General features: G+C 38.7%; 1 protein-coding gene across 1 annotated transcript; it reads left to right on the top strand.

The window, feature by feature from the left end:
* Positions 1-363: 363 nt before the first annotated feature.
* Tshb (thyroid stimulating hormone subunit beta) lies at positions 364-5,430 on the top strand. The gene is made up of 3 exons (XM_036189346.1): positions 364-424; positions 4,483-4,645; positions 5,101-5,430. The coding sequence occupies exons 1-3, from the start codon at positions 375-377 to the stop codon at positions 5,353-5,355; spliced, it is 468 nt and encodes a 155-aa protein (XP_036045239.1). The 5' UTR covers positions 364-374; the 3' UTR covers positions 5,356-5,430.
* Positions 5,431-11,814: the final 6,384 nt, after the last annotated feature.

Below are 11,814 nucleotides of genomic sequence, written 5' to 3'. Positions count from 1 at the left end.
ATGTATGTATCTCTACATAATAGGTGACTTTTGGAGTCCTCAAGCCCCAAATAAATTTGCACTCTCAGGACTTTTTTCACCACAGCTCCCAATTCTATGGTCTATTCTTTATTAATATTAACAGGTGATAATATCAGTTATTAACATTAATAGATATTAATAAAGGATATATTTGAAATAAGAGAGAGGAAGATGCATGCTATAATAATGTCAGAGTTTCCAGGGGAAGATATTGTGAACCTGTTTGTATAAACAAGTTTTATTTGGGGTTCAGTATGAATTTTCAATAGATGCTTTTCAGATAAGAAAGCAGCAATTCAAATGCAATTATATAAACAAGAGGATCAGAGGAAAACTATCCTGAAGGGTATAAAATGAACAGAGTCTGGGTCATCATAGCATCAACTCGCCCATGCAAAGTAAGGTAGGTGTCTACCCTGAGCAGGACCTGTAAACGAAATGCTTTTGTTATCATTTCATTTTATTTTAACAGTTGGAGTATTCACTTAAAAATTGCAAATGCTGAGACAGAACTAAAGTTTTTAATTATTGCTCCAAATCATGCAGTAGTGAATGAAGAAGAGTGATCCACATATTGGCAGATGAGGTGAGATTCCATTGACTTAAAGGATGGAAACAGTCTGTCAGTCTCCTGATGAAGAATGAATAGTGTGCATGACTTTCTCTTACTTACATTTTGACTTAAATGTTTTTGTCATTTGAATAATCTGTGTATTTAATCCTCACAATTACTAATGGCCATCTTTGATAAAAATATATTTTGGGAGAGTTTTAGAGTAAATTCAATTTTGAATGTGTACAGGGGTACCAGTGTTTTCATTACTATCAGGGACATTCCCTGTTAGAAGATATTTTTAGTTATTTAATAGTGAAACTCTCTTGGATAGTATCTAAGACATATATCTTATTAATATAATACATTTTTCTTTCTGGAAAGGTATTCTGCTATAGTGAAATGCTGGGTTTGCTCAGAAGTAGAGAAATTGATTCTTTCCATTGTACAGTAATGACTTCAAGTAGAAAAGAGAGATAACAAATGTTAGCAGAGCAGAGAGAAATGTGTTTAATAATGAGAATAATAACAGAAAGAAAATATGGAGCACAAATAATACTGGCTTTTGTATGTTATGTAGCTAAGGAAATTTTCTTATGTATGATTCATATGAATTATTTTTTATAAGAGTAGCGTTGTAGATTACTAATTCTAATTTAACATAGAATCGCAGATTATTTGTGCTGTGAAGACTTTCCTGGTAATCTTTTCATGTTTAATTTTCCTTTTAAAAATGAAGAAATTGAGGTACAGGAAAGTTATGTGGTCAAAGTTTTACTCTTTATAATAAAGAAGTAAAATAGAAAGAATCATTCATATTCTTTATCTTCACAGCATTATATAAACACTGTGACCAGTGATCCAGTCCTTTTTAATGCTTTGCTTTTGTTAGCTTAAACTTCTATATTTATAAAAGGAGTCTTTCTGGACAACAGTGGCGCATACTTTAATCCCAACACTCAGGAGGCAGAGGCAAGTGGATCTCTCTGAGTTCAAGACCAGCTGGACAACCAGGGTTATGCAGACAAATCCTGTCTCAAAAAACAAAACCAAAAAACCCAAAAGGGAATCTTAAAACAGTGTAACTCTTGAATAGGACAGCAATAGGGGAAAGTTATAATATAATTTTTTTATCTTAAAAATTTTAGAAGAAATTTAATTATTTTTAAAATTATATGTGCATGTGTGTATTGTGTATGAGGGTGACTGTGTAGGCCAGAAACATTGATCTCCTGGAGCTGGAGTTACAAGGGGTTGTGAGTTGCCTGATGTGGGTGTTGAGAGCTGCACTCAGGTCCTCTACAAGAGAAGTACTTGATCTTAGCCATTGAATCATTTTTGCAACCCTATCTTACAATTTTTGAAAGGGTCAGGTGTGTTCCTCTGTTTTTATCTAGCAGATGAATAAATAAGATGAAATATTTTCGTCAGTTTCTTATAGACCCATGGGAAATTTCTGCTCCTTAAGTTCTGAGCCAATATTCTGATTATAGGTTATGCACATGCTATTTTATATAGAACTGTAGAGCTAGAAGTTGTTTCTGTGGTGAAACCCATTGGAGAACTGGGAAGATGGTGGGGGAAGGTGTGAGCAGCAAGGGCAACTATTCTGTTGCACTTTCCTGGTTGCTATTTTCAAGACCCTTTGGAGAATCCTCTAGCTCTGTATCACTAATATAATAGAACTAACTGAATACTATAGAGGGATCTTGTGTTTTTATGAAAAACTTGGCAAAAATCAGATTCCCTGGGAAAGGAACTCTTATGGTTTCAACTGGGATAGTATTTTAACTGTAGAGCTGGATGTGAGGTTCAGTATGTGTGAGGCTCGGGTCCAACATTGGAGTGCATCAAACCAAGAATTCTTATGATTTACTCCCTAATGCAAACATTTAAAAAGTACTACAAGAGATACTTACATATGTAATACCTTGTTTAATAGAATTTACTACCAAACACTTTCCTAAAAGGTTATTTCACTTACTTATCTATCTATAAGTGTAGCAAACATAAGGAAATCTGATAAATTGGGGAGGGGCGTGTCAGAGTCATAACATGGACTTTCTCAGACAACTTAGAACAAACTATATTTTTACATTTGTGCTCATACTTGGTTCTTCCTGAACTGTTGGTGTTTTGGGTCAAGGACTGTCAGTACATCTCTCAGCGCATAGTCCAGATGCTCAGTACATGTATGTATATCTGATTTTGGGAATTCCTATGCTAGGAGTAGGAGATTGTTGAAATGACTGTAGAAGTTGACATTTAGAATTACTCCTTACTAACTTTTGTAATACTTTTTGCCTTATACATTTATTGAAGACAAAATTCTGGTTATCTGAGACTGAGGTACAAGTAAGTAGAGATTTTAAAATATGCAGCTTAAAATGGTTGTTGACACAATTGACAGATTTGAGAAAATCTTGATTCTTTCTTGATGATTAAATAAAATGTTTAGTGAACAATTTTCTTTTAATGTTTTTACAGCTATTTATTGTGGGGTGGTGGTTCTAGGAAGCTCTGCAGCATGCACACAGAGGTCAGAGGACAACTTCCAGGAAGGAGTCTATTCACTCTGTCTACCATGTGTGTTCCAGGGACTGAACTCAGATCATCAGGCTTGAGAAGCAAATGCTTTTGCCTCCGAGCCATCTCAACAGTTAGTGAATAATAATCTAATAGAATTGCTTCCATGAGGATTATATATGTGTGTTTACACACACACACACACACACACACACACACACACACACACACACTTACTAACAATGATAATTGAGAAGAAAAAAATCCAAACATACCTAGCTAGTTGAACAATATTAGTAAGAGGAAATAAAAAGTCTTCTTAATCTTAGAGGTGATCAACCTACATCTAAAAGTCTGAAATTTGATTACCCTCTTTCAGTAGCAGAACCAAAATAATTATAAGTCATAACATTCCCCAGATCATTACAATGTTCAACTGATACTGAACAGCTTCTTCATTAGACAGGCTCACTGAGATGCATGTTGTGCTCAGTGGCCCCTTTGCTGCCTCCCATACAGCCCAGACTGCTAATGAATCTGAATAATGCATGGTAGATCTGCTTTCTTGACTGGGTTAGTCTGAATGTGTCAAACTATGTTTTTCGGCTCTCTGTGTACTTTTAAATAATGAGTCCCTTACAACTTCTATATAAAATGATCTTTTATTTCAACTTCAAATTTTTTCAACCCTAAAAGACTACCTTAAGAATTCAGAAGGGGCCTTCTAACTGGTATTACTTAACTCCAGTCATAATTTTAGCTGAACTTTTCAGGACCTCCTGCTTCCTTGACTAGCAATGGTAGAATTATAGGCAAGATTACATACACTGGGTGGTACTAAAGTTTGATTATGATTATTCTTGGTTTCTTTCCATATCTAATTATAAGAACCCTTTAAACTTTTGAACCAACATTTTTAGAAACATAATTCTGGAAAAGCCCCCTCCTAAAGAATATTTATTAATTTACTTCTTATAATGACAGGCATTTTATTACAGCTCCATTGAATGAATTATTTCACACTTAGTTAACAGAAAGCTGTCAGTTTTCTGTTGTGATATTATAAGCTTCCATGTCACTTCTCAGGGGAGCTCAGTGGTACTTGTAGCCAAGACCTCTAAGATATTAGCTTCTGTACTTTGCGTGTACAGGGTCATAGCTGTATCTGAGTGTATATGAGGTTTGAGAAGATTGGATATGTAAAAACACCTTATGTAGGGCTCAGAGATAAGTAACCATTCAATATATTTTACCTGTTCTCATTATTGACCGTGTGTATGTGTGAGCATACATATATATGCACATAAACTTTCCACAGCTATGCCTCTGAATGTACAGAAAGGATACATGTAACGAGATCTGTGATTTTATCTTTGATTCAGCATGAATGCTATCATCCTGCTCTCCATGCTTTTTGCTCTTGCATATGGGCAAGCAGCATCTTTTTGTATTCCAACTGAATATACAATGTTCGTGGATAGGAAAGAGTGTGCCTATTGCCTAACCATCAACACCACCATCTGTGCCGGGTATTGTATGACACGGGTATGTTGTTCACCGTACTTCTTTTAGCTGTGAATTATATAGGCCTAAACTGGTCTGTTAATATTTAGAAAGTCAGTGAGATAAATAATATAATCATTTTCCAAATCCAATGGTACTGTCTCTTTGGGAAGCCAAGAGCATTGTTTTCAGAATTATAATAATGTGACTCTGTTCAGAAAAATAAGTACACATACATTTGTAACAGTCTTCCAATTGATTTAAACCTTATTTTGTTCTCATGATCAAAGGTCAATAAGAATAAAGTGTCTTTTTTGGGGGGAGGTCTCTGAGGGGCTAAGTGTAGATGTGTTAAACTAGTAGTGCATAACAGAGCTCAAGAATCCTCTGTAGGTCATCACTGAAATGAAGGTAATATCAGTAAACTGTGGTCTTTCTATTGCATTATCTAAAGTAGTATGAAATTTATCATGTTATGATCCCCTTTCTTTCCATAGGATATCAATGGCAAGCTGTTTCTTCCCAAATCTGTACTCTCCCAGGATGTTTGTACATACAGAGACTTCATCTACAGAACTGTGGAAATACCAGGATGCCCACACCATGTTGCTCCTTATTTCTCCTACCCTGTTGCCATAAGCTGCAAGTGTGGCAGGTGTAATACTGATTATAGTGACTGTATACATGAGGCTGTCAAGACCAACTATTGCACCAAGCCACAGACATTCTATCTGGGGGGATTTTCAGTCTAACTTTAACAGCATTGCCACTTGCAATCTGGTTAAATGTGTTTACCTGGAATAGAACCAATAAAATACCATTGATACTTTTTGCCTGCTATTTAATCCATATGCACAGCCTCACAGGCATTAGAGAGCTTAAGAAGCTTTAGCAGAAGAGGTGCATGGAAGAGGATGTCATGGTTTCCATACAGAGCAAAGTGGAGGGAAATGAAGGGCAGGAACATAAGCCAGCCCTAGGAGATGTTTCTTACAGACTCAAGGTGTCTATCTTGACTTACAAGCAAATGTGAGGCTACTGCAGAGTTCTAGGAAGAAAGGACTGTCATTAGGAGTTGGAGGAATAGATGGTCTCAGGGTACTGGAAACATTGTCCCTTTAAAGGCAGCAGCAGGTCTGGAGTGAAGTGGTGCCATGGGTGTGTGAAGTCAGGCACAGAAAACGATCCTAGTCATTCAAGTGCTCCGAAGAAAACTCCGCCAACACTGAGCCAAGAGTGTGGGCACCATTCTCTTTAATTTAATTACTCCGGTGGGCCAGCTGACCTGTGAAAAGTATACCCCAGAAGGTCAGCTTATAAAGCCTAGAAAAGAGGACACGATCATTTTACATGTGGGAGCCTAAATCCTTTGTAGTCCCTCAAGTAACAAGAGATACTTTCCAGCATTTATACCACAAGCAACTTGTGCTTTGGGGCCTTGGCTATCATAAAACACTAGTACAACCACCACAAGCTTTAGGGTTGGGGAGACAGGGATAAGAGATTCAGTGGAGTGGATTGTGTTGTTTTAACCTTAGCCTTCATTCATAGGGAGGCGTTGCTTTGGGTGAATAGGCTTAGTAGGGGATGCTTTTCTTTTCCTTCCTTAGATGCTCCTTCTTAAGAGTTGAACTTTAAGTGATGTTCTGTGGACTCAACCTTAAAAAGACTGTCTTTTATTCACCCATTAATTGTCACCATGAAGTAGAAAACTACTTGTCAGTAGGGCCATGGAGAATGGCTGTGTCGTACAGCCACTGGTGAGGCTCAGCTGGGTATCTTGCAAATGTCTGCATGCTGATGGGGGCCAGGCAGGGGGCGATGGTGTGGATAGAGTGGTACAAAACCCATTCTTTGCCAAGGATGAGGGAATAACTGTACTTCCATACAAGACTCAGAAACCTACAGTACTTTTACCTTAATATCTAAAGTTGACACTTGCATGACTACTAAACCTTAAGCTGGGACTTTGAGTTCTCATGCCAACTGATAATGAGCACATAATCATTTAAGATTGTTTATCAAATATAGATATTTGATATGCAAAGTTCAAACCTATCTGGAATTAGCCACAAATGATTCTCAAGTACCCTGAAAGTGATTTTTGTCGAAAGATTTGGACCCCCAGAAAGGACCAATTGTTTACAGAGGCGACTTATAGACAGCTGAGCTTTGACAGATTTTATTCTTTAATTACTTTAACAATTTTCCTGAGTCTGCAGGGGTAGGGGGCCAACTCAGAACATGGGTCTAACCAGCCAGTACTACCATTGGCATAAGAGCCTGGAGTGGGTGCATGCACACATGAACTTTATTAAACTGTCCAAAGCACAGAGACCCTTAGGTTGGAGCTTGGGGATTGAGGTGCCCACCAACTTATCTTAGCTGGGTCCATGTGCTTGGCAGTCTGGTAATTCTGTTTTGAGGGACCTTGGTGTCCTTTTGGTTTAACACAGGGAGAATGGATAGAGAGGCTCAGAAATGGGAAGGTGAGGAGCTGGAGAGATGGTTCAGAGGTTAGAGTACTGGCTCTCCTTCCAGAGGACTTGGATTCAATTTCTAGCACTCACACGGCAGCTCACAACTGTCTGTAAATCCAATTCCAGGGGATCTGGCACCCTCACACAGAAATACATGTAGGCAAAACACCAATGCACATATAATAAAAAATAAATAAATTATTTAAAAAAGAAATGGGAAGATGAAGATTCATTACTTATAATGTGGGAGACAGGCAAACACTGGAGCATCCTAGGGACTGATTATTAAATCCCCTGTAAAGTTTAAAGGAGTCACATCTCACCAGAGGAACTCAGTGCTCCAAGAAAAAAAAATCTCATTTGAGTGGAATATAAAGAGCTCTTTCATAACTCAAGGATTTGGGGTCACTGCTGCAGCAGTCTTTAATGGTCAAATTCACTAAGAATAAGTGGACTGTACCAGAATGGATGGGTTGCAAGTTAACAGCATAGCATGGTACTTCCTGGTAATAGGAAATTCTAATAATAAAAAGTCGTCTTTATAGAACAAAACTGTCCTTAAAATTCAAGAGTCTGAGCTAAACACAAAAATTCTCTTACTGAGGTAACTTCCTCTCTAGCCTACTTTTCAGTGCTGTTTCTTTCTTGTCTGCTGTAGTTCATTTCTTCTTTTCAGTCTTTGAAGACAGTTTAGTGTCAGTGTCCTTTCTTCACCTCTCCTTTATCCACTGTACAGCTACCAGTATACATGTCCCTCCTCTGGTGCCTGCAGTCAAGTGGTTTGAGTGGGGCTGAGGGAGGTGGGCCTGGTATTCAAGTTAGGAGCTGGCCGTGGAGTTAACTGCAGTCCCTCCCGGGAGGACTCATTCTTGGAACTTGATTTCTCCTGTTGAAAAGGGGTGCTTGGTTTGGAGGCTGATTGCAGGAGCTTGGAGCTACTGATGGCCATCTTTGGTGTCTCTTAGAAACAGACAGCCTGAGATGAAAGAGCCGAGCCAGAGGGGAATAAGAAAGCCTAAGGAGGAGAAATAGACCTCTTAATTGCATCTGAGTATAATCTGGAGCCCTCACCCTTAAAGATAGGCCTACTTTCTCTTTTTGACACTTGCACTTGAAAAGCCCTGCAGTTAGCCAGGTGGTGGTGGTGCACACCTTTAATTCCAGCACTCAGGAGGCAGAACCAGGAGGTTCTGATTTGAGGCCAGCCTGGTCTACAGAGTGAAATCCAGGACAGGCACCAAAACTGCACAGAGAAACCCTGTCTCAAAAACAAAAACAAAAAAACCAAAACAAAACAAAACAAAAAAGCCTTGCATTTGATGCAGCAGCTTTAGTTTCAGACATTCCTGATACCATCCCTCAGGTGTGCATCCTCCCTTGCTGTTTCTCATGTTTCTTTTCCTCTTTCTTGACCCTTCTTGGTGGGAAGCATCTGTGATTTCCCCCACTCACACCAGAAAAAAAAAGAAAAGAAAAGAAAAGAAAAAAGTCCACAGCCCTGTGCAGTGTTCTAGTTACTTCCTCCATAAGTTCTTATTCTAGGACTTTAAAGAAGTCCACCATAGTAGTCACATACTTCTTCTCATTGTCCTGTCAGTCAACTACAACTTGGTTGCTTCTCCTATTCTCCTTTGAAGTGTTTCAGTAAGGTGACAGTGGCTAGCTAGTGATCCAGTACACAGACAGCTCTTGGCCCCTTGGCTACCAGAGGGCCTAGTGAAGGACACATACCTGCATTCACAATGCTATAGAGCTACAGCATTGCTAATTAGTCCTAATGAGGGTGAAACCAACCTTTTCTCATTTTTCTTTGAGACTATGTCTCAGCTGAGGCTGGCCGTGAACTTTTATGTAGCCCAGCTCTTGTCTTTGCCTCCCAAGTGCTGAGATTGCGTGTATGGGCCACAATGCATCGCCTATTTTTAAAAATGCATTTCCTTTTTAATCTTCTTTCTTAAAGATGACTCAAATCTATGTCATATTTATTAGCTGGTAATGTAGATATGGACTGTATTTTGGGGATAATTTTCCTTGATGCTGCTCTAGGTATGAAGCTTCTAAACTTTGAAGGAAAGTCTAGATCTATAGTAGTCTCATGTGTCCTGTTGGTCCCTTGGACACTGCTAAATGAAGAGCATATAAGAAATTAGTCCTTAGATATCCTAAGGAAGTACCTTCAGTTATCTGAAGCTAGCTTCTCCCTTAAAGGAACCATAGCTTTCCTTTTCTGTTTAACTGGAAGTGTGGTTATATGTCAGATGTCAGCTACTGAAGGAACACAGGCAGCTCAGAGAAAATTTGTGAGTCTGTGGCTAAGGAATATGTGGGAAATAAATAACTGTCGCAGGATTTCTAACTAACTAGCACAGAGCTTTCTAATAAAATTTTTTAGATTTATTTTATGGGAATAAATTCTTTGCCTTCATGTATGTATGTGCACCATGTATATGCCAGGTACCCACAGAGGTCAGAAGAAAGCATTGGATCCTCTGGTTGTGATGGTTGTGAGCCATAGTGTTGATGCAGGGAACCAAACCTGAGTCCTCTGTAGGAGCAACAAGTGTTCTAATTTCATAAATTTCACTTTCTCATTGAGGATTAAAAAATATTTATTATTTCTCTCTCTGTGTGTGCCTGTATGAGTTTATGTGCACCATAAGCATGCAGATGCTCACTGAGTTATAGGCAGTTGTGAACCACTTGGCAGGAACACTAAGACCCAAGTCCTCTGCAAGAGCAGCAAGTACTTTTAACTACTGAGCCTCTAGCCACTCTCCCTGGAGATTTAATTGTGAGTGGTGGCTTATCTTATTTGAAGCTGGACACTATCACTTTTATTAGAGATTCCTTTATAGCAATTTTAGAGTTTGTACACATGCCCTCGTGTACCATGATGTATTTGTGGAGGTCAGAGGACAACTTGTGGGAGTCTATGCTCTCTTGCCATTGTGTGGGACCTTGGGATTGAACTCAGGTCATCAGGCTTGGTGGTAAAGTGCCTTAGTCTCCTGAGCGCGCAGCCTCTTCCTTTCTCCAAGCACCACCCTGTAGTCATCTCCTCTCACACTGTTACCACCTGCTTGCCTTCTGTATATCACTCTTCCGGTGGCCAAGTCAGAAGCCTGGGGTTGTTAGCCGAGGCTCCTCTCTCACCCCTCACATCCAGTTTCTCTTGTGTACGTTGTGTCTAGTGCGTCAGAATCTTTAGGGCTGGTCTCTGCCATCTGATCTCCTCATTCTGAATCGTAGTCATCTTTAAAAGTCTTGATACTTGGAAGCTTGGTTTGTTAAAAGTTTTATTTCATAACTCACTCTTTTTTTTAATTTTTTTTTTTTTATTTTGAGTTGAGGACCGAACCCAGGGCCTTATGCTTGCTAGGTAAGCACTCTACCACTGAGCTAAATCCCCAACCCCGCAAAACTCATTCTTTAAGCTTTCCTCATTACTTTAGGACACAAATAAGATTTGTATAAAACGTGGGTTACTAGGGTTGTTTATTCGTTTTGTTAGTTTGGACAAGCCCTCCCTGAGTGTTTTCATGTAGTATTTCAGTCTTGTGTGCTTTCCTCAGAAAACAAAAGCACACCTTTTCTTCTCTCTCAGCCTTGGCCAGTGTGTAAATGTTTTTCAGGATTCAGGTCAAAGATGTCCACATCAGGGAGTTTTTCTCTGGACAACTCTTCCCAAGGTTGAGTGGGTCCTCTCTTGGTCAGTGGTTATCATAGCACTTATAGCACTAAATGCCTGCTTTTCCACTCTCAGCTTGTCATGTCCATATTCTGTTAAGGGACCATCAAATTCATCAGATAACTTCAAACAGTAAAAAAACAAAACAAACAAACAAACAAAAAAACCAAAAAAAAAAAAAAACCAGAATGCATATTATATGGAGGAGCAGGCCCAGAGAAAAATATACATATATAGCTTTTGAATTGAAATAGAATTGGAAAATGTATCAAAAGTTATTAATGAGTTCAACAAATGTTCACATAGCTAATTGGGATCATGTGGGATTATTTTTCAGTTTTGCATGATTTTTAGAAAATGATTTATAACAGACTTCTTTGTCAGAGTATCAACACAATTATAATAGCTAATATTCAGTAGTTCCTAGGTATGGAAAGTATTTTATATTTGTTATTGACTTATTTAATAATTAGAGTGTTGTAGTGGTATATTGTGTATTCTAACAAACTTGCCTGGGGATTGGAGGATAGAGTCAGCCACTAGATTAGACATAGAAGCCAGACCATGGTGGCACACACCCTTAATCCTATCATCACTCAGGAGGCAGAGATCTATCTGGATCTCTGTGAGTTCAAGGCCACCCTGGAAGCAGAGCCAGGCAGTGGTGGCACACACCTTTAACCCCAGTACTGGGAAGCACAAATGCCTTTCATCCCAGAAAGTGACATGGCTGGGCAGAAAGGTATATAAGGCGTGAGGAAACAGGAACTAAGGCAGTTCTGCTGAGACCCTTTTGGTTGAAGACTCAGAGGATTTCAGTCAGAGGATTCGTGGAGTCTATGAGGTAATAATAGGTGGTGGCTGGCTTGCTCTGCTTCTCTGATCTTTCAGCTTTCACCCTAATATTTGGGTTTTTTTTTTTAATTAAAAGACCATCTAGATTTGAACAACAGAGTGTAATTTAAATTTCTTTAACTAAATTTTTGCTATTTGATAGAAATAAAAAAAATTTTAAAATATACATAAAAATCCCCCAAACACAA

The sequence above is a fragment of the Onychomys torridus genome, chromosome 6 (genome assembly GCF_903995425.1).
Source record: "Onychomys torridus chromosome 6, mOncTor1.1, whole genome shotgun sequence".
NCBI classification, from domain to species: Eukaryota; Metazoa; Chordata; class Mammalia; order Rodentia; family Cricetidae; genus Onychomys; species Onychomys torridus.
This window is presented reverse-complemented; position numbering and strand designations above follow the sequence as displayed.